General features: G+C 43.7%; 1 protein-coding gene across 6 annotated transcripts in view; it reads right to left on the reverse strand.

The window, feature by feature from the left end:
* Window positions 1-20,026: 20,026 nt before the first annotated feature.
* LLGL2 (LLGL scribble cell polarity complex component 2) overlaps window positions 20,027-27,595 on the reverse strand; it is a 34,146-nt gene continuing 26,577 nt past the window's right edge. For 4 of the 6 annotated variants that reach the window (XM_065647674.1, XM_065647671.1, XM_065647672.1 and 1 more), the window contains 11 exons: window positions 27,297-27,450; window positions 26,818-26,968; window positions 26,011-26,127; window positions 25,323-25,489; window positions 24,325-24,589; window positions 23,463-23,616; window positions 23,011-23,048; window positions 22,466-22,513; window positions 21,886-21,928; window positions 21,097-21,158; window positions 20,027-20,716 (listed from right to left, as the gene is read on the reverse strand). In XM_065647674.1, the coding sequence (XP_065503746.1) occupies window positions 20,709-20,716; window positions 21,097-21,158; window positions 21,886-21,928; window positions 22,466-22,513; window positions 23,011-23,048; window positions 23,463-23,616; window positions 24,325-24,589; window positions 25,323-25,489; window positions 26,011-26,127; window positions 26,818-26,968; window positions 27,297-27,450 (1,207 nt within the window). In that variant the 3' untranslated portion in view covers window positions 20,027-20,708. Of the gene's footprint in view, window positions 20,717-21,096; window positions 21,159-21,592; window positions 21,648-21,885; window positions 21,929-22,465; window positions 22,514-23,010; window positions 23,049-23,462; window positions 23,617-24,324; window positions 24,590-25,322; window positions 25,490-26,010; window positions 26,128-26,817; window positions 26,969-27,296; window positions 27,451-27,595 lie in introns of those variants that run through there. The other 2 variants (XM_065647675.1, XM_065647678.1) reach the window with 2 other exon arrangements.

A 27,595-nucleotide genomic window follows, 5' to 3' on the forward strand; every position in this document is an offset into this window, starting at 1 on the left:
CTTTCTATCCTGATGATAACAAGAGTGTAGGGGAGGGAGGGCTATTGCATGAACTCTAAGCACCGCTACACCTTTTCTCACCCAAGCACCCCTTGATAGCTCAGAAGAACGACATCCCAAGATGTTCCTTTAACTCACTGTTGCAGGTGGACATTGAGGAGCTTTCCAAAACGGCTTGAGTTGTCATTCAGGATGGTTTTGGCATTCCCAAAACTCTCCAGTATGGGTAGGACACTGCAGGGCTTGAAGACGGAGAGAACACTTCAGTAGCAATTACAGGTTTTTAAAACCAAAAGGAACTTAAGTAACTGTTAGTTTGAAAATCCAAGAAAAATCGGATTTTCACTGTCGCTTGGCTAAAGAGTCTCTTTTCAGATTTTTCTTGGTATCATCACCTCTAGCCATTGGCAAGTTGCTCTGTGAGGTCTTTACCTTCACTGCTATGATCTTTCACTTCTGCTCTGTGTTTGTTAAGATTCACCTCCCAGACACAGCTATAAGGTCTCTGAACAGAGACATGATACCTGCCTTAAAGAGATACAGCACTCTATACAGCATGAGGGCTTCCAGATACTAAAATACAGAACAAAATACAGCAGCTGTCCTGTCTTTACAGGAGCTTCACCTTAAACCACAAGCCATCCAAAGCCCAGCTCAGTGAACCAGGAAAAAATAAATAACATAAACAATATGGCCTCTTTGTACTGTCTTTGGCTTCTACTCCTTGCCTAACCATCACAGAATAAAGTCAATCTCAGTTGCCTCTTACCTGTCTGATCCTGTGGCTGTCTGATCTCTGGTACAGCATGGTCAGGTATTGCACAATTGCTTTGGCAGCTTCTGTTTTACCTGATCCACTGTGCCCACTGGAGGAACAAGAGGTAAAGAAGCTGGCATCAAAACAGAATTACCTAACTCAGACATATCAGAGGACCTGTTACAGTAAATCAGTGGAGTTGTGCTGATTTGCAAATGAAGATCTAACACATATTGTTTGAAACACTGAGACAACTTGACAAAACAGGCCCAAATAAGATTCCACTGTGGAATGCCAAACGCCTTCTCTTCCACTCCTCCCAACTGATGTGAAGCTAAATTCAAACTGTATTTGCACAGAGTGAAATAAAAATCCACCTTCATGCAATAGCCAGAATGATAAACTTGTGGACAGTGAAATGCAAAGATAAAAGTCATACATAAAGAAATTAACACGCCTTGAAAAAGTGCCCTGATTTCCTACCTGATGACAACACACTGCTCTTGCTCTGATGACTGGGATAGTGTGTAGGCCATTTCTGCGATGGCAAAGATGTGTCTAGATGTACAGAAAGAAAATCCCAGTTAACTGACCTCACATTTCTACCTCGCAAATACAGCACCAAAAGTTTACTCATCAGTGATCTGCATAAGAGATGGGCCAGTATTTTGATCTGAGAAACATGAGGAACCAGGGAAATCAGAGCTTTGTTCTTTGCTGACATCAGGTTAACACCAGTGTTACAAGCTGTTGCAAAGTTCAGGTTCCTCCAGGACCTCTTCACCCTAACTTGAGTAATGCTCTGTGCTGTGGGGTTTAGTATCAGGGACACCAGCTTAGCAGTGGGAAGCACATAATGCCAGAACAGTCCCAGCAGGCATTGAACTCAGGACCTTCAAATCATACTCAAGAAACTTGACCTAAAGAGTTTAGCTCTGTAGCATTACAGGTCCAAGCACCACTCTGCTAAGTTGTTCATTTCCTATGGCATTCATCCTGCTCTGTCAGACAACTGGAGGAAAACAAAATACTTTCTGGAGCACAAACAGAACAGAGTTTGGGGGTTTATTTGAGAAAGAGAAACATACGGGGCATTTTTTGAGAGAGTCCCTTGGTGGTACTGGGTAGCCACATCTTCAGAGTAGATACTGAGGTCTTTGAAAGGATTCACAGAAACCAAAATTTGCCCAATGTAAGTCTAGGACAAAAGTAAGAAAATGGAAAAAAATTTGGTGGCTTCTTAGAATTTTCTGAATGAGGAATGCAACTGATTCTGTGAACACATATATTAATACAAAGATTAAAAATACCTTTAAAGAAATACTCTCTATTCTGACTATACTGCCAGCTTATTCAGGCCATAGCACAATTTTTCAGTGGTCACTGTCAAAGCTCTGTCATTAATATTTTGGGATAAGTGGGCACTCACTGGTCTATGGTCATCTTCACTAGTCACTGTCTGTTCTCCAAGCTTCATACGAAATTACAGGCACCAGTTTGAACACCCAAGCCAGTAAACGAAAAAGAACAATCAGCCACCCAGAACTAGCTCTTGACTGCAACACTGTGAAATGTTTGCAGAAACTCTGAAGTTTCTTCTTGAGATCCACAATTTTTACTCAGAACTGCTTTGCTAAGACAGGAGAGTTCCACTAGGAGCAGCTGAGGCTATAACTGAACCCAAATATACTCATGGGTTGGTAACAAATACCAAAACTAAAGAGCAACCCTAGGACTTTCAGATTTTACTACAAATATTTCATGCTACCCATTTTCTGAGCAAAAGCAGTGTGAGTATCCTTCTTATCACTGATCCCAGTAATGAGCAAGCTCTTGAGCTACTTGGTACATTATTAAAGCTTGATGGAGTTACAGAAATTATTTACTTTTAAAGCTCATTGTTCAGAATGAATAAGCACTGAAGAAAAAAAAAATACAAACACAAACAAACCAAAACCAAAAAACACTACCCATACATAAATAAGATTGCGATGGAACCTCTTCTTCAGACACAGCAGAACTGAGCTCTCACAGACCTCCCTGCAAACAGAGAAAAGGACTTGTCAGCCATAAGCTTCACTTGCATATGTTAACAGGGACCTTTCTGCCCTCCCAGGGATTTTGTAGGAGACTCAAATCTGAAACTATTCATTGCCTTCACATGGTTCCAACATGTCCAGGATTAAACACATCAGACAGGGGAGAACTGGCAAACCTCAGAGTATCCTGCCTGTCCATCTCCATGTGATCACACCTCCTTGCACGCAGCCTTTACAGTTGCTTCTTTCAGCAGGATGGCAAGGGTGGAGGGTGCAAGACACGTGTGAGAAGCACTATTAGGTGCTCCTCTTTCAGTAACAGCAGTGAAACATGATTTGAGCTGTTAAAGATGTAGGGCCGGAGTTTGCCAAAGCTGAAGGCAATGGGAGTCACCAAAGCCACAGATGCCAGTATCCGTAGGCAAACATAGAAATGCGCTTCTCATCCTGCAAGTCTTCCTGACTTAGCACATACTTTATGCAACAAGAATGGCATGTCAAATTCCCAGTTCTGTCCCTCTGCAACACCACAAAAGTCACATCAGCCTCTAAACATTGTTCCCCCTAGCCATAAAGTATATTTTGTTGTTCTAGAACCCATTTGGGGACTGGGAACCATTTAACAGGAGAGTTATAGTCCCCTGGATGCCTCTGTAAGGAAGTCTGCTAACTAGGATGAGCTGCTCTCTCTGGTATGTGATTGCAGAGATTCAATGTGCACTCTGTGCAGCAGAGCTTGCGGACACACTACACACAACAGTCAGGAGTTCCCTCTGCTGCTGTGCTCCTCCTCATGGGATCCAGGGTAGGTCCATGACTTAACTAGTGCAATTCTCCATCCTACTTAGCTTTACTGCAGAGTGTCACTTAACTGAGCTACAATATGCATCCAATTAATTCTATTTTCTCACGTGATAGCCAAGGATCTATAATGTGGTTTCTGTTGTTGAGCCAACCGTAGGTTTGAAGGATAACAAGCAAGCCCCTTTGACCTTGGATTAGCTGCATTAACAACACATACTCCAATTTGGTTAGATCTTCAATCTCCTCAGCTTCTACACGGTGGTCTTCACACATGTGCACCTGAAATGCATAGATTCATTACTGAAAAAGCAGAAGTTCATTTTCATTACAATACTAGAAATAACACCTGTACCTGTTTCTGCATTAATTCCATCTCTGGCATATTGTCAGTGGTGTCTTCTGCCTCCCACAGATCCTTGCAGACCTTCATCACAGGACTGTTGGTCCGATATGGGTCCTTGTAGATGGCCCATTTGCTTAGGTTCTCGACAGTTAGTCGTGGCAGCAGCAATTCAGAGTTCAGCCATGCCACAGGGTCACATCCCTGAGCCTGCTGCCGAGACCAGAGAACACAAGGCGTGACTTTGGACCCTGCAGTCTGGAGCACACCTGAACTCTCTCTGACATCTGCCTCACCGGAATAATCTGCTGTACATTTTGGATCCTCTTCTCGATGTGGAAGGAAGCCCTGTTCACTGTTTCTCTGAGGGCTTTGATCCATCAAAGGTCTGGGAAGGTCACATTTGAATCTACAGCCCTGTTGCACAGGCATCACGGATTTTCTGTCTGATAGAGATCTCAGTTTCTCTAGGGAATAACCATTTCCTGAGCCCTTGGATAAGGAGCTCTTCGTCTTAACCACTCTGGGGAATACTATAGCAAACTTGGCATCAGTAGCAGTGTTGTTCTCCTCATCCAAGCTAAGGAAGCATGGAAGGGAACTGGTTCCATGAAGAGGGGAATCACCAGGAGGCAAATCAACATGTCCCACTTCCTCTCCCATTTTAGGACCACCTTTCCCCTCCACTAATGGAGGAGAAGATTCTTTGTCACTCAACTCAACCCTCCCCAGCTGTCCGGCTGCACCAGGGAAGGCTTTGCCAGACCAACCAACCCAGCCAGCAGTGCTCACAATCCGGATCGCCACTCTACTTCTGAATCCAAAAGGTTTGCTGCTCCTCTTCGTCTTCCCAAATTTTTTCAAGAGCCATCTTGAGATACCAATTGCACGTGCCACTCTCAGAAAACGAGCTTTCAGCCTTGCTTTCTTGGCAGGTTTTTGACCAAGCCAGCTGGCGACTTTTCTAAAAGCAGAATGGGTGTGCGAGTACTTGGATCCTTTCCCATCATGCACATTTTCTTTTTCAGAAGGTGCCTCTACAACCACTTCTTCTGCTTTCTCTTTTTTTGCCTCTAAAGTCTGGCCTGAACTCAGTTTAGTTGTTCCAATGAATTTTCCAACATTCTTCTTGCCAAGGAGCTGCTTATCGGATGATTTTTTTGTAATAGTGGAGCAGCTTGAAATATTTGAGAGATTTAATCTTTTCTCTCCAAAACTCTGAGCTATGATGAGCTCTTTCTGCTTACTAAGGGTTTCTACAGTCGTGGGTTTTGAACAGATGCTATAAACATTTTTCAGGTCAGAGTTGGTTTCCAAGGCCATCTGGACAAGGCTTGTTTTACAGCTTGTTAATAGTTTGGTCTCAGCATTTTTATGTTTGTTTTTCAGATTGAGAAGCATTTGGGATTGAGAAGAGCATTTCTTTGTAAGCATCATCGCTGCTAACTCCTGGTTGCTGCAGTCTGATGAACTGTCCCTCGGTATATGTCCCACCACTTTACCTTGTTCTGCAATCTCAGTCCTCCCAGATTTCTCTTTCAGTGTTATCTGCTGCTCAGAGAGCAAAGGACTGTCTTCCTGTGTGCTGCCACCTTCATCATTCACCTTCTCTCCCTGCTCAGTTTGTTGAAGTACTTTTCTAAGGCAAATGTGGAGTTTTTCTTTCCCAGCACCAGGCAGTGGTTGTTTTGTCACATTTTCTTTTCCTTTGTCAATGCTCTCTTCAGTGCTGTTCTCCCCATTGCTGTCAGAATTGTCATATGCATCTTTTGACATATCTTGAACTTTGTCATTTTCTAATTTATTTTCCTTGCCTACTTCATCATCACCGTTTTCTCTGTTCTTAAGACTTTTTAGTTGGAATCCTGAAATGCTTACATTATTTTCTTTCTCCTTGCTCTCAGCTAGAAGAGAATTTGGTTGTCTTGGCCTGTCATCTTGTTTCTTCATTTTCTCCTCTGCCTCCAATCCCGCAAAGTCAGTGCCTTCACCCTCAAATTCCTTCTTTCCATCTGTGGCCACCTGCTCCCTTTCGGCTTCGTTAGATGCTTCATTGCTTTCATCAAGCAGTTCCTTGTACCCTTTTCCTTCAGTCACAGGAGGATCTTTGAGTGTGGCTTCATTCTCACTGAGACCATTTTCCTCTGAAGAACTACTCTTCTCTTCACTGCTTGCAGTGCTGTCCACCGTAGTCTCTTTTGTACCTCTTTTATGGGTCCAACGGCCTTCACTGCTGGAGTCAGAACAGGAATTACCTGAAGTTTCCAGGACATTTTCTGCTGCACTTTCAGTGATAATAATCCTGGTATGTTTTCCAACTTGCTTTTTCCCAGTTCTTTCACCTTCTCCCTGTGCCATACTGCCTTGGGGTTGAGAACCTGACTTCTGCTCAGAAGTTTCCTTCCAGCCGTGATTCCCATTGTGCCTTTCGCTGTGCCTGGCTTTGTGTGCCTTCTGCGGTAAGTCGGGTTTCTGCAGAGAGCCTTCAACACTTTGCACCACAATTGACTTTACAGACTCTGACTCAGTGACTTTCTCACTAACAGCAGGACGCTTGCCACACTTCCTTTTAAAACTGTGTTTCTTGCTGTTTGTGGTGGCCTTTTCCTCCCTATCACTACTGTCCTCACTTTCTCGTCCTGACATCTTTTCCGGTTGCTTGCAGGCCTTTCCTTTTTTCCCCTCCAACTTGAACACTGATTGTTCTATCTGTCTTCTCCTCAAATCAGTTTCTCTTCTATCATTTCTCTTGTAAGCTCTTTTTTCCCAGAATAGCTTTTTGTGGCCATTTTCTTTGCTTCCCTGAAGCTTCACCAGCCTCTGGCTTTTTAAGGGGTCCTCTTCAAGGGTGTCATCTTGCTCAGGCAATGGCCCTTTGTCCTTCCACTGGCCTTTGCTCTTATCTCCCAACCATTTCCCACAGTGGATGTTTGAATCTCCTGGGCAGCTTGTCTTTTTCTCACAATTCAACGCTTTCTCTTTTCCATCCTTTTTGTGTCGAGTCTTGGATCGGGAAGGAGGCATTTCTCCAGTGTTCAGGAGTAATGTGAGGGTTTATGTCAATTCACCTACGAAAGGAAACATTGCGCATTTTGCTGTGAAATAAGCTACAAAGTGAGGCCTGATCCTCCTACACAATAATTTACCTTGTTTCTATAGAAGTGAATAAACATTCACAGAATCACACCTGTGCAGCTGAGAAGTGCCAAACTGTCTGTCCTGTTCCAGGTCAATCTCTGTTTTATTTTGCCATGAATCACCCTTATTTTTCTTTCTTTTTTCTTATCTTATGACTTGCTTGCAGACGAAAACTTGTCCAAGCATCCTTAAAAGTTCTTAAAAAAAAAAAAATTCCAGTGCTCTGGGAACAAACTGATAAAGAACAACTCAGTGAGTCAAAGTTTGCCTCACCTCAGTCACCCCAAGGAGGGCAGCAAAACCACATTTGAGATTTACACAGTCCAGGAAAATCAATGCTCTAAAAAAAGCACACTAGGCATATGTAAAGTGCACGGGTTTGTTGCAAATGTTTTTTGCATACTACCTGTTTTGTACTCTGCTGAGTGACAGAACAATCTTCTGCAACTAGAAAAAAAAAGTATTTCCCTTTTCCCCAGTTGCAACTCTGCCACTGAGCAAAGAGCTGCTGTCCTGAAAGCTCTGCTACATACAGTTAAGGGTTCCTCAACAATCAACATCCTTGGTGTTCCCTCCAAACTCGCTTTTTTACTCTGGTCTAGAGTTCACACTATTCAAAACATCTTGGACACGTATGTTGCATAGTACAGAGTTCATCTCAACATCAAATTATCTTCTTCTACTCCTCTCTTTAAACAGTACTCTCTATGTTATGTAGGTGTGTGGCCACCTTATTTCAGCCCCCCCCTCACTGCTTAATACACCAGTTCTAGTGGCCTAGATCTTTAAATCCTGCAACAAGACTTTTGTACTGAGATTAATGGTAGCTGAATTAGACCCTAGATCCTCAGTACAAAATAGTTATTAATATTCTGTCCTCCTGGGGGCTTAAAGTTGATACTGCTTCTCTACAATTCCAAATGCAGAAGTAAAAAAAAGTCTGCTTTTATGCACTACTATTACATAGTCATGTGTCTGGAAAGCTAAAGCCTTCTGCAAAATAACAATTCTTCAATATTTGGATGACAAGCAAGTTCATGAACACTGCTCAAATTTGTAGGGAGCTGAGACACAGGACTTTGGTTTGATTCACTGTAAAGACAGGACCCCAGACTCCAAATCCAGGTTAGAATGTGAACGCCTAGAGCTCACAATCCTTCCAAGATAGGGTTTTGGAACAGATTGTTTTGTAACATGGAATGGTAAGATGAATCACTGCTTATATAAACAATTCCTTTGACATCAGACCTGGTTTGATTAACCGCCCTGGACCATCTGCCTCCTGGACACACAGGAGCAGCTGAAAGGTCCTCATTAGTATTTCAGCTCCCCTCACTATACCAACTTCATCTATATCACTACAGGAAAAAGCAAAAATTCATTTTCTTCTTCCTTTTTAGAAGAAATAATAATACTTCACATCAGAAAAAGGAGAACCTCAGTGCTATTAAAAACACAGCATGAAACTACAGACAGAAAGAAGAGCAGATAGCTCATGCTGTTATTTTAAGATCACCAGAGAAGTGTCATCTTCCCTAAACACAGTGGTTTCTCCCAACTTGTACAGATTAAAAAGTACAATAATTAATCTTAATGGGAAATACTTGGAATTTAATTCTTAACAGTTATCTGTTTTCCTTCACCTGTACAAATTGCTCGAGCTCCTTCTTTATCACTCTGCACAGTAACTTCTTGAACATACCTACGCCGTCCGTCCTGATTCCAGCGAGTTTCTCAGTACCGAGTATCGTAGGTCATATTAATGTATATGGGAATGTATTCCCTCTCCTGTGCCTTCTTTCCATGCAGCCTGGAGTCTGTTTCAGCGTCCCGACAAGCCTGCCCAGCTGTGGAATCTAACTAGGTCTGGCTGGGCTGTGCCCAAACAGTAGATGATTACAGGCATATGGAAGGAAAGTGGCATCAATAATTCAAGCTTTCTCATGGCACCTTTGAACTTTTCAACCAGCAATATCACCAGCTGGTTGGCAGAGTTTTGGATAAGAGAAGAGGTGGGATTTCACCCAGGCAAGAGTCAGGCTAGGATGTGGTTTGACTAGGTACATCTCCAAAGAAAGCCTGAAAAGGAAAGGTCAATTCCAATACCAAAACATGTCTGTTTTAAACTGAGAGGCTAACAGACAAGGCACAGTGAATACTATCTAAATAAGAGCTTAGGCTTAAATCATAGGCCTCTTTCTGCTGCATCTCCAGAGTTTTATTTCAGAGAGCCAAGCATGGATAGCTCAGCCCCTGCCCTCTTCTTGCCAATACCAGGCTCTCTGCTGACAACAGGAAAGTAGTTTCCAGCTCAGCACAAAAAAGACAGCAAAATTGGCACTGTTTTTGTCCTCGTTAAGCCCAAATCTCAGCCCAAATCAAGCAGAATGACTAAATCTCCTTTCAACTTGAATTTCCAAATAAAGCCATGCTCCCCTTTAAACTAAGCTTTTGCAAAGAGGTCAAGGTTACTCGCAGCGGGTGATTATGTCAATGCAATGTTGCTGTCTAATTCAATGATGGTTTTCCTCATCCTTTTTTTTTTTTCTTTAAGCAGGTAACAGAGCAAACACAAAGGCACAGTGTCTAATCTGCACATGCAATCTCCCTCACCAGGTTGCCAAGTGACAGTGTGGTTAGCGCAGGATTTAACTGCTCTGATGATGACCAAGGTTCTTTAAGGCCAAGTCCCCTTTTACTCCCTGCCCCCTCCCAAAAAGGCTTTCAGAGGAGTTGGAGATTAAACAAGATAAACTCAGGTGTGGCCGGCAAACAGAACAAGTGACCCTAACTTAAAATGTGATGAGTGCTGTTAAGATGGAGATGTTTAGCAGCATTAGTTTGGGTGGGGTCTGTTTTCCTTTCTCCTTGCAATAACCCCCTGGCTGTTCCCTACTGTACTTCGAGGGCTCCTCCACTAAGAAGCAAAGATAAAACCTGGGCATTGAGCAGATCTTAAGAAAAACACTTTACCCAAGTTCTCTGTCACTGGATGGTCCTCTTAGCTCAAAAGAATGAGGCTGTAGAGCAACAGCTAAATTAACTATTTCATCACATTCTTTATTCATTATTTATAAATAACTCTCTGTCCCTCTCTGCAGAGAAGAGAGATCTTTTTTGTAAAGCCCAGAATGACTGATGTCATCTGGATCATTAATTCCTTATCTGATCTTGAAAAAAAGCCCCAGAGCTGTAAGCTCTGAACTTCTAACATGTGCATGGCAGGGGCAGAAACTTCTCTGAAAAATACAATTCTTCACAGCTCCTGAGGAAGTGGCTCTAACAAACTCTATGTCGTTATCAGCTGGAGCCTCTTCAAGGCTCTGCATACCCCAGGCAGAACCGGAGCCCTCTGCTTCTTTGATTTCTTTGATCTGTCAGAAGTCTCAGACAGTATGATTGGGTTTTACCCGAGAATGGCCAAGATGAAGGTACTGATCATGTTCACTTTCTTATCAGACTACTGTCTGCTTAGAGCTACACTGAGATGACAGAGGCTAAACAGATGCTGTGCAAATATTCCCTCTCCACCTTTCCTCAGTCTCAAGCCTGCCTGCCTCAGCACCTCTAACCTCAATTCCCTGCACAGACTAAACACTGCATTTGTTTGCCTTTCAAAGTGCTCCTAGCAAGATGCTGGCAGTTTGTTTATATCTTTTTAAGGGAGGGGAAAGTGACAAGAAAGATGAAACATTTACAGATTTCAGTTCCAGATCACTAAGCAGACTGTACATTGGAATTCGTGGCCTGAGACTCGGGTTCAATATCTACCTCAAACATTGATTTACCACGTAGTTTTACCCAAGTAAATGCTTCAATAACAAGACAGATTCACTTCAGACAAGAGTATGAATACTGACAAAACTTTCCCTCGTGTACAACACCCTCAACATTTGGTACAAGCAGCGACAATTAAGTCATACCTTGGAGAAACAGCTTGGACTGGGGAATCCAGCAGCAGATGGGAGGAACGGAAAGCTTTAAAATAAGAGGCTACATTCTTTAGGCACAAGGCTCCCCAGTTTCCTAAAGATTCTTTCATTTATGCAAAATATCAGGTCTTTTCAGCCAGTATTCTACCACTGTTGTTTTAAAATGTTATTGTAGAGTGATAACACATCAGACCCACCTTTTAACTGCAAATTCCCAAGTCAACAACATAAAATAAAAGCATTGATGCCATTGCAGAAAAGAGAGCTAAGAAGCTAACTTAATTTTTAAGAAATGGCTAAATGACATGAATAAAAGACTAGAAACTGGCCATGAGTGATCAGAGAAACGACACTTTGCATAAATTTGCAGCTACCTTGTTTGTTTGCTAGTAGTTTGGATGAGGAGGCTGGTCAATGCTATTCCTAACTATTTTTAAGATTAAACTTGATGGATGTATAAATAGAGTCTGCTCTTGGTTTCATTCTGTACCAAGCAGAATTGACAATGCAGTCAAAACCCTGCAGCTTATAAGGCTGGTTTAAAAATATTGTCCTCTTTTTTGTGGTGGTTGCTTTTTTTGGTGTGCCTGTGGTTTGCCTGCCTAGGTCTCACTGAATTAATATAAAGTACCTACTTTGTTCCTTTCATATCACAGAAAACATTCTCCATTGAGCCTGTACCCCAGTCTGAGACAGAATTCCTGACCTTTCACTGTTTCAAACTGGTAAGGCCTCTGGTCTCTTCTTCCAGCCATTTTAAGGTGAGCTAGAAGGTGTCCAAGGTCCTTTTCCCCAGCAATAACCTGAGGAAGCCAAATAAAATATTAATGTCTGGAAGAAGAAACCAAAACAATTAAGTTACATACATTGGAAAACAACCTCCTTTAATATTTCAGGAGCACTTTGTTGTCCAATTGTCTGCCGTTCAATGAGGCTGGATGATCCTGTTACACTGGAAGCCAGCGTCCCATGGCTCCTACTCAGAGGTCAGCCAAAACGACAGACCGACACACTGTGGAGATGGCATTACACCCTACCGGAGGGATGGACTTTATCCAAGTCTGAGCCGAAAGACTCTGCGCTAAGCCAAGGTGCAGCTCAGGCTTCCTCCTTTTAATCCCCTGACCTGCCTCTGCAGTTAGTGTATAAAACGAGCAAACTGAAGATGCAAGGCCAGGCAAGCCTGTACTAAATTTAGTCTTGCTGGTTTGGTAACCAGAGCAGGTAACAATGGTGAACAGAATAACGACAACAGCAGGAACTCTGCCTTGACTAGAAACCAGCAAACAGGCCCATGTGTCATTCTACTGCATCTTCACTGCTGTGGGGTCCTGTGCTAGCTAGAGTGTAATTAAAGGGAATGTGATCTTCGTGCTTCCATCACACTTCAGTTTTACTGGGCACACTGAGTTGCCTGGGTGGCCGCAAATAAGAGGCAGTTCTTGTTCTCCTTCCCTTTTTCTGCATGGCCGGGAACCGTGGATTTGACGCACAACTCATTTGAGTTGGCGAAATCCCCTGGATTTGAACTGGTGTTCAAACCAATTATACATTAATGCAGGAGACTTTCCAATTGTGTGGGCTATAGCCCTGGTATGTGGCTGTCCGTAGGGCCCACTCTCCCATGAGAAATGACTTCTCGGCAGAAAGCATCGTAGCCCCTGAAGTATAAATCAAAGGATCAAAGTGAAAAGTTAGATTGTTCAGACTGAAATGATTACATCAAGTATTTGAAAATCCCGAGCAGATGTTAAGCTTGCAGAGATAAAGGCAGAAGGAATCATGCAACTACGGGTGAGGTTTCATATTACAGCTAAACTGACTTTATGACTGTCATCTGAAAGGGGCCACTCCTCCCAGTATCTTCTGTATTCCTCAGTTTTTTCTCCATCTCAGTGCAATTTGACCTTATAGGTAAGTTGATCTAATGGTGAGCTTCCTCTTAAATGAGTGGGCCCGCATACCTGCAATTTTTCTTGCTGCTTATTCCCTTACTCCAGATCATAAGGCATTGGTTCAGTTGACTGATTCAGCAAAATTTTAACATAGTTAAAATTGAAAAGCACAAATATGTGCTAGGAGAAGAAAGGGAGCGGGCACAAGTGACACAGCAGGGTAGAACAGCTCTTGGCAGCAACAGCACAGATATGAAACTCTTTTAGGGCTCCTAAGCTCTGGGTAGGAATGAGGAAAAGAATACAGGGAAGAGGTTTGAGTACACAGGAGGAGGTTTGGTTTTGAAACTTTGACAGTTGCCCCATCAAAAGCAGATTATTCTATAGTGGGACAACAGAAATGTTGGGCCACTCATGCTTTTTGTGCCTTGTTATATTATCTTTACAGCTTTGCAAGCACAGGCACTCTTATTATGCTTTACTACTACCAAAGATTTGTGGCAAACTCGGAGTGGTTTGCCTAGCCAAGCAGTAGAAGACACACTCAAAGGCTCTTCTCAAGGGGATTGCCTCCAATTCTTGCCATTTATTTTAAAGGATGATGAACATTTTCTCCCATTTAATATTAACAATTCGTCAGTATCTCATGCTCTGTTCCACTGCAGATATTTAATTTCCTTAATCTTCTGTAGATAGATCCCTATTCATTTCATGAGAGGTCTCATCTCTCTTTATGCACAGGAAAAAACCTCATAAGTAATAAATACCTCTCAACAGGTATCACTTCAACAAGGTTTATGGAATTTTAGTTACTTCCTTGCAGTATGCATTCTAATGGAAAATTCCCTTTCTGTACACAAGCAGTCCTACAATAAGCACATCAGTAAGTTAACCAAGTGTGTTCAGCCTTATGAAACAAGATCACAGCTACTATCTGCTGTCATAAAAAAAATCTACCAGTGTTAATGGTACCTGCTTCCCACGTTATTAATTAATGAGGCACATGGAGCTCTGATACATTCATTCGTGGCTGTGATGCAAGCTACTGAGAAATCAACATTTTTCTTGTCCACTAAAAAAGAAAATTGAAATATGAAGATCTTACCTTCAAGCAGGGTTTTCTAATGGTTTAACAAACAAACCTGTATGTAACAGTTGAATGGGCACAGAGAACAGTAGGGAGGAATCTGTCTGTGCCACACCATTAAACAGAGTTGAAGCAGACAAGGAGTGGTTTCCATCCAACCCAAGCTTTGAGTCTTTGAACACGCAATGCACTTCAGAAAGATGACATGACATTATTTCACTTTGAAGTGCTTATGTCCCACTTACCATAGTCAAAACAAACCTTTTTAAGGATGGAGCCTGAATGTTGCATGACAGAAGTTACAGTGCCTGGACGACCAGGACCAAGGCATTGCCACCTGCTGTGGAGCCTCCAGCAACTCAACTAAGTATAAAATGAAACCACAGTCTTTTTTAAAAGGTTAATTCCATAGTGGGTGACTAGCACTTAGTGCTTAAGTTTTATTATTTCCAGAAACTATGCCTCATGGGCCTAACTTGACAAAACAGAATTTCATTGACAAGGATTTTTTTTTAAGTCCTCATTCCTGTTCATTGACATTTAAAATGTCTTCCTATAACACATGTACACGCAGATATCATCCAGTCTGAACTGCGAGCGAACTGTCACAGCAATGACAAGATCAAAGGCCATGAAACCAATTAAGGGCTACCACACATCCTTTGGTCACAAGCCTGCATTATATGTGCTTTTATCTGTGTCAGAATAAAGACAGGAGGATGTATTTGTCTGTAGAACAATCATATCCTTTAAGAACACCTCCACCAAATTCAAGTGTGGCCGACGGACACTCTTCCAAATCCAATAATCTTCAGACTTTGCAGTTTGGAATAAAGCTCCCTCAGCAACAGCTTAAACCACTTGCAGCTCTATATACCACCTAACCTAGCAGGTTCTCCTAAAATAACACTAAGCTTTTACTTGAACCTGCATATTCTCTGCTTCCATTGACTCTGACCTCCATTGGGACTTGAGCTGTAACATGGGACTTTGGGGCGGCACTCAGAAAATCACAGATGTCCCTTTGTAGCAGATTTGGGTTAAGAGCTCAGCCTGTTTTTCAATGGATCAGCACAGCAAGCTGATAAAGTTTCTTTTAAGGAGGAGAGTGTGAGCAGAATCCAAGCTTCGTTTTTTGAAGTCCCTGCCCTAAGCAAAGGACAGGAAATTGACTTTAAACAGATGAACCACATTCGGAATCCACTTAAGCACAGAACATACATACTTAATTGCCACACGAAGAAGAGATCTGTGGTTTTTGAATGGGAGGAGTCAGTGACAGGCTGGGCTCTTCCCATGGACAGACAGGTCCTTTCAAAGAGCCGTTTAAAAACATAACTTAGCTCTAGACACAAAAGGTGTGCCACAAAGAGCTGGAGAGCAGCATCTCTCTGCATTTAGCTCGGGAAGAGGTGTGCAGCGGTAACAGCCATACACCAAAGTACCTTCCAAGGTATTTTCCACTCTATTGAAACAAGCCACAGGTGCGAGGAGCTTTTTTAGCTCTCGTGTCTTTGCTGTGTTCCCAGCAACCCTCCTCCTGCCGTCCCCACGGTTCAGTCAGCATTTATAAAAAGCGCATCTTTATGAGATGGAAGAGGAAAATGAGAAGTTTGTTTACGCAACAGTGCTTCATTACAAGAAAATCGGTCCCTCTGGAGTCCCTGGCAGAGCTGACTGACCATACCCCAGCACCAGGTGGTCTCCTTTTCTGCTCAGAGCTGGTGGTGGAAGAGAACACTTGCTTGAATTTCCCAATTTTGTTGCTTTGTAGCTTTCACAGTACTATTTTACACAGCAAAAGCAGAGTCTGCTGCAAACACAGTATAAGGAACAGCATTGCTGTCCCTCTGCTGAGCAGGAGATGGACACTGGGGGCCAGCTTGAGGGTAAAGTATCAGGAAGGTGAGGTATCTTACACATTTACACCATGCTCAGAAGACATTCAATGGTGGCAGCCATGAACAGCCAGGACACTTCAGCATGTTTCTAGGGGACAAAAGCGCTTCCTGAGATTTCCCTGGACTCCTGTAGCCCTTGATCCACCATCAGCACAAAAGAGAAGCTTTTTGGTGGTGTACTTCTAGAGAGATGGATGTGCCAGGGCTTGCAGGGACAGGGGCGCCGTGCCCTGTGCCGAGCCGGCTGACAGGAGCGGCCATGGCGGGCGGCACCCGCTGCCGCCTCCACCAGGCGGGAGAAAGGGCGGGAAAAGCCGCCGCGTCCTGCTCTGAGGCAACGGCTGAGCCGCTGGGACGCGGCCGGGAGCAGAGAGCAGGGCGGGCAGCACCCCAAGAGAAGCGTCTTCCCTAAGCAGCGCCAGACCGCTTCCCTCATGGCCGTCACAGCTCGGAGGCCAAGCAGCGTGAGAAGGCAGAGGCCCTGCAGCAGCTCTGAGAGGGCAGGGTCAGCTCTCCCACCGTGGAAGCGGGTTTCCGAACGCAGGTTGTAGTGACAGGAAGCATAAAAACTAACAAAGACTCGCCTCTTGGGAGACTGTGGAGCACCAAGCCAAGAAGGGAAGAAACTCACCACTCTCTGCTGACACCCAGCCATGGCCTCAGCTCCTTCCCCGACACATAAGCCTATGCAGCCTTGCAGCTACACGCAGCGGGGATTATCACTTGCACTGAGAAAAGCATTTACTTCAGTTATATACTTCCCACACCATGAGGAAGACTAACTAAAGGATAAACCACAACCATTTACTCTTATCATTGCAGAGGTTGCAACTGCCACCAGGCCACCTCAGTCCACCCATCTCCACAGGCACCACACAAAGAAAAGGCTGTTCCTTCACCAGAAACCATTACCCAGATGCATTTAGCAAGGGGCTCTGTTTGAGGGACCATTTCTACCCAAGGAACAGCTGGAACAAATTAATCAACAGCAGGATGATCTCAAGGGCCATCCTGCTGCTACAGCAGCCTTTTCACATAGGGTTTTGCTGGTCCTCTAAGTTGCTCCTAATCCAGAAATCTTGTCAAGCTCCCCATTGTCATCATGTTGAAGGAAGTGTGCTGCATGGAAATAATCCGATCATTTGGGGCTTGCCGCTGTTAGTGAAGGCATCGAGTCTTCTGTGACCTAGGGCTTGTGGCAGCTATTGAAGGAACTGGTCTTCTCCACCCAGCTTACCTCAGGTGATCAGCTACAGCTGCAGCACAACCTTGGCCTCTGCCTGAGAGAGATCAGTAAGGCAAATAATGTGGCTTAACAAGGACTGTTGGGCTTTAGCGAAAACTTTCCACTGAAGTCTGCCTCGTTCTCCAGCCATGTCAATTCAACACCAGATCCCCATCCTGTTCTTGTTAAAGACACCCGAATTCACGAGGCCGCATAGACAGCGACGTGCTTTGCAGGCTGAAGTTAGGACTACACTCCAGGCATGCATTTATTCTAGTTGCTATAGATATAAACCATATTTTAAGACAAAGACCAGTTAAACTGTAAAAACATGTCATTCTCTTGCTAACCAGACATGCCTGAAGCCATATGGCTAAGATGAAAAGTACTTTTCCTTCCAACATAATGTTCTTCTAATAGAATTATTAGACAAATTCAGCAAATATTCAGTTGCTAAACATCCAAGGAAAGCTTGAATTACTATTTTTAAAAAAGAGCCCCAGGCCAAGCTTTTCTAGGACTACAGAATTTTGGCACCAAATATGCAACCCCATAAAAGAGCTCACATTACAAGAAAGCATTTGACCTAAAACTCAGGCCACTATAAAACAGCGTCCCATATTAGGTACCCAATATGCGTATTCAGATGTGGAAAATTTGAGTGGTTCTTTAGTTGTGATCCAAGGCTTTCCCCTTTGCAAAAAGAAAACAGAACAGGTCTGCAATGGTTAGGGAACATGCTGCCAGCACGGCTGCAAGAAAGGATTTTTTCAAGCATTGGCAGCCGGTGTTAACAGCAGCTCAGCTCCTGCAGCGAAGAGGCACTTTATGGTGCCAGACCCCAGCAAGATCATATAAAGCAGAAGAAACGGACAGCACTGCCAAAGCCTGCCTGGCAATAACATTAATCAGGGCCAATGAGCCCTCAGAGTGCTTCCAAGCGTTAAGCATTAGCTTCTTGGAGACAGCAAGCTTCTATCAGATCCCAGACAAGGGGAGTTCAAGTGAAAAGTAGAGGTAGGCACAAAACTCAAGGAGTTTGGCAGCAGCTGAATCCTCTGATCAGAAACAGGCTGTTATTATTACTGTGGGCTGACGGGTAAGCTCAGGGTAACAGCAGGCTCAGAAAGCAATTCCCGAAAGGGAAAAATGCAGAGGGATTTTTTCCCATTACATTCAAAAGCTGCTTACAGACATTCACTGAAGACTGCACCCTTCATGAACACCTGATCCCATCACTGATTTTACTTGCTACTGGTTTTCTGACAGCACAAAAGATACACCCTAGTACTGAACGTTACGAGCCTTTCTATCCTCTCCTGCTCAGTTCATAATGTGATCGAAAGCACAACATATTCATTCCAGTCTTCCCCAGCTTTGCCCCTTTGCTATTTCTCCTGTATTTTAGGTATGGCAGCTCTAAAAGGATTCTTTATGCCTCATAACAATAAGCCAAGCAGTTTTATTTCAGTGAATCCTTCAGCTGTAGGCTTCAAATAGGCATTACTAGGAAAAAAACTGCCATATATCAGCACACATCCTGAACTACTCTATCCCCTTAGGAGTCTAGCTTGTGCTTTCAGGAAAACAACAAAAAGCCTGGATAAAGTTATTTTAGTTGCTTGATTTTAAATATAAATTCACTTAAATGCACACAAATTATGATAACATTTTTGTGACTTGTCTAACTCAGCAGACATAGCAGATTTTTCAAGTTATGGGGAGGAAAGTTATGAAGTGCTTTTGCCCTTTCTGAGCAGGGTGGCCATATTACTTACCCCAAGCCTGCCAGTAAATGAAATGCTCAGAAAAGACATTAAAATCATCCCATCTGCGAGGAGCAGAAAGGAGCAGCTGGGTGCACCAGGATGATGCACACGCACAGGATCACACCAGCTCAGAAGCTGCTGATTAAACCATAACTTTCTGCAAATTTCCAGCATCAGTGCCTGGCGCAAGAGGTGGAAAACAGCAGGCCACCTTTCTGTTAGCCTCAATCCTGCAGCAATAGAAAAAAATGAAATAATGAAGCTAGTAGAAATAAGGAAATGGAAACCTGTTTTGTCAGACCACACTGAGAAGGAGAGAAGGCTCTCTAAAACCTCATTAGCAATAAATTAGGCCTCAAAGGAGCTACTAATACTTCTAGAAGGAAGGGTGCCTGAAACATCACCTGAGCAACAGCAACTCTGCAGTCACATTCCCCTGCAGAACAGAAAGGGTCACCCTAGTATCCTAGGAAATAAAAGATCCCTCTGCTTTGCTCGGGAAGATAAAGACAGAGCCCAAAAGAAGAGGGCTGCCAAGGAGAGGTTTCCAAAGCATGTCAAGGATGACAGCTCAGCACCCAGCCTGGCAAGATTTAGTTCTTTCTCACTGACTCTCATAGTGCTACACACAAGTTGCAGGAGAGAAACAGGACAATACTCTCCCCTTTTTCTTCGCTGGAAAAGGTGTTAGGTCAGGGACAAAGTAACCAAAAATATTAAAGAGCAACAAGCTGCTCCACAGAGTTTCACGAGTTTCAATTTAAAAAATAATGATAATTAAAAAAATCCATCTACTGACTAGTACAGCAGCATTGCCAGATCGACTGTTTCTCCCTTCAGTGTATTATCACCCAAGTTATTTCAGGACAACCTTCCGAGGACTATAATCTGAACCAGTGCCCTTTTCTGGCAATACAATGCATGAATTGCAGGACAGTGATACAATCAACTTGCTTGCCACATGTGTCTCCTCCAAACCACCACCTTGCTCAAGGAGGCCACTAAATCTCCAGGAGTCCTCTTTGCCTCTACAGATCAGAGAGGGACAGCACCTTCTTCAAGGGGTAAGTGGGCATGAGCCTGTTGCCAATGTGAAAGAAGATGCTGATGGAAAAAATAGATATGAGAGCAGACAAGGATCACAAAAGGGAATTCAGAGTTTTATTTCCAAAAAAGAGCAACGTAATGTTGAAACAAAAATCAAGTTCAATTAATTGTCCTCTGATTCGAATGGCTACAAAAATAGATTCTACCCAAATCCATAAAGCCAGTTAACAGTACCATAACAAACAAACCCCAAAATTACTCATTCAGATACCACATACAGCAGTCACAGGAATCTAGCATATATTATTCAATGCTTTCTTTTAAAAAGTAAATTTCTAAAATGTTTCCATTAAAACTGAAATACCCATACGATTTTAAAAAATTGTACAAAAAATAATTTTAAACCAGTTGGAGGTAACAGTGTGCGTTTATTAAAATCCTGCGCCAAGGCAGTAACATTTATAATTTAAAACCCAGCCCAGTAGAAAAGAGAAATGTGCAAACATTTAAAAGTTAGATGTACTCAGAGGCTTGTGGTGCATCAGACCTGGCGATCCACTTCTGTCCTAATGCAAGGCGGGCTCCAAGAGGAGATGTCTCTAATGAGGCACTAATTGGAGAGGCAGAGGCAGGCATGCACACACATGCAAGCTGCAGCTCACTCACTAGCCTGCGATGCAGGGAGCACTGGTGCCCTCTCCCCGGGGACGGTTTGCCCAATCAGTAGTGTTATGGCACTCAATCCAATGCCAGAAAGTCAGTGATGAATTCTGGTCAATCTGCTTTGGGATAAAAGAATGCAAAAGCCATTTTAGAAAACAGTTGAAAGCTAATAAGTTGATATACTTAACAGATTATTGCTACGAGCTCTGGCTGCCTCTCCAGGTTGCTTTAGGGTAAGGTTAAGAGCCAGCCAGGAGCCTTCAAAGGATTTTTATCTCTTCCTTTAAAACCAATGCAGCATATTTACTCATGTGGTGCAAGACGCTGAACTGTGCTAGTACCTCACACAGCCAGCAGATTCCCAGCCTGAAAATTCAGACCAGTGCTCTGCAGTATCACAAACCATTTAAATAAGCTGAATTTCATAAAGAAACTTCATTCCACTTTCTGCTTCCTTTGGCTACTTCACTGGGCCTGAAATACCCTTAGCCTCACCTACCTCCTCCATTACTTAGTCCATGTCCTAACGGACTTCTTGCCAAATTTCTTTCTGCATAGCTCCTGCAATGACACAAGAAAAGATTCATTATTGCAATGCAGTATCATCCCATCCACTCCCAGCTGCTGACAGAAAACCAGGGTTAGGTACTGTCCAGAGAAGTGCACAGAGCAGAGCATGTCAGGCAGTCACTTATCCTTACACACCAGCAGTTACCAGTCCCACCAAGCTTCCTGCATCCGTGGCAAACAGGAGTCCTTTGTCTACACTTCCGTAGCCCCTGTCACCTGAACATCAGTATTCCAGGGAGACAAGGTAAAGCCCCGCACCCATGGTGGTAGCTTAGCTCTATTGTATAGACAGAATGGGAGCAGAGATACTGAACACATCCAAGTGACAGTGTCAAGCCCGGATTAAAACTCCAGAGTCCCATCCTCGGCCAACTGAGCCCGTGTGGCCTGCCCTTAGATCAGTATGGGTTGACACAAATAGAAACCTGTATGCGAATACTCAGAGTCCTGTTCCTTTGGGATGTGGGAATGTGATCTCTCCTGCTTTTCGGAGAGAAAGAGACAAAGCATTATTCATAAAAAATGTCAAGGGACAACACGTGAAAGAGAACCTGCCTCTCTCTTACTATCGCCCTTTGGTAGTTTGTGGGACACATACATGATTAGATTCCAGCAGAAGGATCCCCTGCCGTCATGTCGGGCATCCCTCGGCTTTCCACTAGAAATGCCCTCCCTTGCCAGCCCCACCCATTAGGAATAGAAATTGTTTGATACTCACCCTCTGCCCCCCTCCAGAGTACTCTGGATCTCCTTCAGGACTTCTGGAAAGCAGAGGGTTAAAGCAGTGAGCCAAACCAGTGCAGATCTGCTTCCAAGGCAGCCCAGCCACATTCCACCTCCCACTGAACAGCCTTTAAAACCTGCCTCCCACCACACAGAGGTCAGACCTTTTATCATCGTTGCCTCTTCAACAGTACTAGGATTTTACTGAATAGGCTGGCACAAAGGACTGTGACGGTCATTTGCCAGAAGAGATGTTACCAGTCCCAGCATAGCAGAGCCCCAAAGGAACAGTATGTTCCAGCTGTTATTTTAGACAATCATATTGGAAAGTAAAGATCCTTCTCTATCACAACAGTGAATGCAGCTATGTGGAACAACCTCTGCCTGAGGGCATGACTATCTGTCCAACCCCTCACTTCTACCTATTCATGAAAACCCAGTATTTCTACCAGTCTTGTGTAATTGCAGATCCCTTGGAACCGAGTACTGGAACCCACAAAATTCCCAGCAGCTTTCTTCTTTTTCCACCCAAAAAGGCACCTGCCTTGTCAGTAGCAAGATTTCATCTCACTCACTTTCATCATTGAGTAAGGCATGTTCCATCAGCCTCCCAGACTTCCTTTCTAAAAAAAGAGTAGGAAAAAAGCTTTTACCTAACAATATTTTCCCCTTTTCATGACATATGTGCAGTTTTAGATACCCACAACTGGATTTTTTTTTTCCCCTGATAAGTACCTTTTGACTTTACTGAATGCTTCACAGCTAATTCTTAAAGCCCCTCACACATTGAACTGTATTTTCCAGCAATAGCCGCTTGGCTAATAGAAGGTCTCATCTGTAATTTCAGGCCTTATCTTCCCACAGCCTTTTCTTTCCAGCAGCAACTTCATTCTATCCTTTCAAGGCAATCTTGCCACATGCAACTTACTTTAGAGCTAGCAACTACTGTGTCCAGGCAGGTCACAATGTTTTCCTCATGTCCCTCCTTACTTTCCCCTTTATTTGGGGGGGGTGGGGGGGGGGGTGGTGGTGGTGGAATATCAACTGTAGCAACAGGAAAGATGTTTCAGGGTTTACATGTCACCATGCTACATTTAGTACAGTTATTTTTTTTGCTTACCATCTTCTCCATGGTCACCCGAACTCCTTCCTGACCCCCTAGAAAAGGAAAGGAGACAAAAACCAAACACTGACTCTGAGGCATGGGGGTGAAGAGAATTCTTACATACTGTTGACAGCTACAAGACACTCCAGTGCATGCTGACTAAATGGTTTGTTGAGCAAGAATGTAGGAAGGACTTCATTACATGTTGGTGATGCATAAGTCTGGAAGCACCAGAGAACATTTCTAAGCTTGTGGACTAAAATTCCTATAGGATCTCTGTAAATGTTACATTTCCTCATGCCAATCCATCTAGGAATGGTGTTAACAAAGACTCCAAAGTCCGGGGTTTTTTTGTTTGTTTGTTTTTGAAAGATGACATTCTCTATAAAATACAAAACTTTGTTGGAAACAGTCAGGTAGATCTCACTATTCAGACAGTCAGTGTGCAAGGATTTTACAGACTTTACCTGGATTTTCTTGCAGCATTCTCCATGCCAGACTTGGTGTGCACATGATTGTTGCTTGTAACTTCTAGCATGTCCACAACACACCGAGGCTCCACTAACCATTTGGTAGAAAGGGAAAACCTCTCAAACTCCGATGGTGAGATCAGATAGAAACCTACAGACAATTGGGAATTTATAAGCAATCCTCAAGTCCAAAAACGCAGTTCCAGAACTACAGGTGATCCCAAAAAAGAAGAGACCTAAGCATCCTCTGTGTTTAGCAGAAAGGGCTTGTGTTTCCTCCTATCTAAATCATGAGGAATCATTGAGCAAGATACTACCCCAGTGTCCCAAGGATTAGTTAGCCTAGACACTGGGCCATTGACAATTATGTTGAAAGATAAATTTTAGTCTTGTGCTGACACTTTAGAAAAGCAGCATAGAAAGGTGTAAAAACTGCACTGCAGCGATCGACTTTCAGCCGCCATAGGATGTTGGATCCCAGTTTTGCAATTTGAGTGTTGAGCCACAGGCACAATGCAGCTATTTCTCCAGTGCTCACTGCTTGGACAGCGGTTCTCTTCACTCCATACAAGAGGAGGGTGGCCAAACAGAAGCTACCTATGGTTACCTATGGGGCACACCCAACCTTTTAGCTGACAACCAGTGTATTCATTAACGATAATGGAATAAACTCGCTTCTGCCTCTGCCAATTCATGTGTCAGCACCTGTTGGCAACTGGTACCAGGTAGAAACACATAATAGATGTATTTACATAATATGCACATGTATACAAGGCCAGTTCTAAATATGAAGCTCTCTAACACTTTTCCCATTGTCTCAAACACACAAGTCAGATGATTTGGAAGAAGCGCACCTTACCTTGGCCATACTTGGTGAAGACGCAGGACGCAATGCCGCTCACATCCTCTTTGCGGATACAAGGGTAGCGGATCTGTAACTTGAGGAAGGGCAGCGAGATGATCTGAATATCTCCCAGGTTAGTCAGGACAGTCAGGTCATTTTCGCTGTAATCGTCAGTCTTGCAGCTGCCAAAGTTTGCAACCGTCACCTTTCGTACCCTACAGCCTTCCAGGGCCGTCAGCTTGAGCTTCAGTTTGGAGCTAACCTTGGGTAATGTGAATACCTGTCAATAGAAACAAGACACTGACATTTCTTTCCTGCACAACGGCAGCAGCTGCACCCCAGGACATCTGCTGCTCCCTCCTTTAACAATGTTTTCATTCACAGTGAACACACACAGGTGTAATCTGAGTCAACCTGGCTCCCTGCTCAGGGGCCAAGAAGCAATCAGCCACAGTCAGTGTTAGAATCTGTTTCTGTTCTGACATCAAGCAGTTTTACCCTTCAGGCTGCAAACTGCATTTCTCCCTTAGTTCTTTCAAAAGCCTGCTGTATTTAGCCACAAATTATTACAGAAATAGAAGAGAGTTTACACTGTGTGCTCTTCCACGTTAAAAAGCCAGGACCAGCCTACATCAAGCTGCCTCAAGTCTTGCTGACTAGTTAGTGTGCAAATCAATAAGCTTTTTAGTTGCTTCACAGAAATGTCTACCAACTCCTGTTTCTGTACTAACCACAGCAAAAGCTTTTTCGCAAAAGCAGAAGCAGCCTTGCCCAAAGAATATAATGTAATATAGCAATAAAGTTTCTATGTTCAGCATGTGCATCACTATGCTGAATATCCAGTTTTTCAGCACAAACTGATTTATGGACTGTGCCAAACAGAAACACTGTCCCAGGGGTGTTATTCAGCTACAGAAGAATAAGCACTCAAGAGTTATCTTTCCACTGAGCACTGCTCAGTGCTCCAGCAGATTTTACGTGCGGTCCATACGCACCTCCCGGGTGATACTTACCTTAAATTGCTCTTCAGAAACCACCAGCAGCTGATGGCTGCCTTGCATATCAGGACTCTTGGAGAGGTCATGTGCTACTTCTAGAGGTTCTGGGAGGGGAGTGCTGCGTCCATCCAAGACAAGTATACCCACAACAGGAGCCCTGTGCATCAGCTGAATCTCTTTGGCTAGATGAGCAAGATAAGGAAGAAAATAAACAGAAAAACCACAGAGGAGTCTGGTCAGAGATGCTGTGTTAGAATCTCACAAACATCCTCTCAAAGCTGGAAACCTATACAATGTAGCTACAGAAACCCTGCCTAAAAAGATTTAGTAGTTAAAGTGTATTTGGACTGAACTGGTTCATGTTAAACAGTAGCTATTGTTACTTAAAGATAGCAAGTCCAGCTGTCAGAATAAGCTACAATGTGCACAGAGGCTTGATTGTAAACTTCAGTGACAGCTGACGCAAATTTTAATTTTTGAAGTCAGTAGGAAATGAGGCCGAGGCATGTCAGGCAGTGCTGGAGCTCACTCTTCAGTTCAGTTGCTGCAGTGAGTGTTGCTTAGCTCAGACTCCGCTACAATTAGCTCCGCTCTCACTGATGAACAGCAGTAATTGAGCTACCTTGCTTTTCTGTATGTAACTCTTGGTTATATGGGTGATAGCTCATCTCATCAGGACCGTGCTCTCACAAGGCATACTCACCCTGCTCTGCCCTGACAGGTTCATCCATCCTCCTCTCTGCTGGAGGAACACGCAAACAGAAGGCATAGACTGTGCCTCCGTTGGTGCCTGCCCACAAGGACGGGCAGTGGCGAGAGCCTGGAGCAACAAGAAGGTTCGTGAGCAAAGCACCATCTGTGACATCCTTGGATAACTGCTTTCCACCAGCTCTACACATCCTCCCTTTGTTACATCCTAAATATCTTTATATTAGCGCTGACTTGCCAGAGAAACTACAGGTTCTTTGCACTTCTTTTCCCAATGCATGTCCATCAGCAGCCCTGACAAAGGACATGGCAAATAAGTAAAGGGACCAGACTGCAGTTTCTATCAGACACCACAATTGCTGCATCCATTTTCCACATATTTGTATCACATATGAGCAGACTAAACTCATGCATAGTATCAGTTTGGGCTCTGATGCACAGCCAGCCACCACTTACCAGAATGAAAAGGCTCTGCGGGGGGCAGGGGTGAACTTTAGAGTAATGAAACAAGGAAAAACTTATACTAAAAAGTCAGATGTCATTCTAGCCCATTTGAAAACCATACATAAAGGCTGCATTCAAAGATGAGCTACTACTTGACACAGATTAGTCAGCAGCCAGAATGGCTAAATAACAGTTCTGTGTGACAACATATGCTCTTGCTCTACATTAGTTTTTCAGCATAGCACAAAGTAGGACACAGGAGGTGCCGAATTTTCCTGGCAGTCAATCCTAATACATTCCTTGGCAGAGAGGGGAAAAAAACATTTGGAAGAAAGGAAGAGATGCATTTTCTACTCACTGTCTCTCAAGAAGGTATCAGCAAAATATAAGGTGCGCACAAAGCCAGTGAAAGAGTCTTCTGCAGATCGGGCTTCAATCTTCCGCTGGACTGGAGCCAGTTCCATTTCCTGCAATGCGTCTTGGTCAAATTTGGCATTTGCTTCTTGCACCTTCAAAGACAAGGAGACATTTTGTCAGTCAGGCAAAGAGAGAGGAGAGAGAGACACAATAAAAGTGGCAGCAATTGAAAGGGAAAGCACCATCATGCCAGTGAACGGGTATATTCCGCATCATACGTTCAACTACAGACAGTACATTTTCTCTAAAAATGTGACTATTTTATCTAACAGCAGCATCAGAAGTTGCCATTTTTCCCCCTACACCAGTAACTACTGATACCATAGCAGAACTGCAGACCACCTCCTGTGCTAGGCAATCTAATCAGGGCTCTGCATGATCCAAGCCATAGACGGGACCCCAAAAAGGTGGACCCCTCACCTCTAAGGCATTTCCACTACCTCCTCGTCGCTTCCTACTGGACACCCGGCTCCTTCTGATCCGCCTGAACGACTGACGGAGGGACTTCTTCAAGGATTTCACCCGAGAAAGTGGGCCTTCTAAAGCCAATTGGTCACTGGGATGCAGCGTACACCTGAAAGAGGGAGACAGTAAGCATGTGGTCACCTCCTACTGGGTGACAATCACTCTCAAGAGTCCAACAGGACACACACAAATGTCGGAACATGCTTATATATTTTTGAAGATCTTCAAGGACAGAGTCCAATGAGGCAGGGCTT

This window comes from Caloenas nicobarica, chromosome 18, assembly GCF_036013445.1.
Source record: "Caloenas nicobarica isolate bCalNic1 chromosome 18, bCalNic1.hap1, whole genome shotgun sequence".
In the NCBI taxonomy this organism is placed as follows: domain Eukaryota; kingdom Metazoa; phylum Chordata; class Aves; order Columbiformes; family Columbidae; genus Caloenas; species Caloenas nicobarica.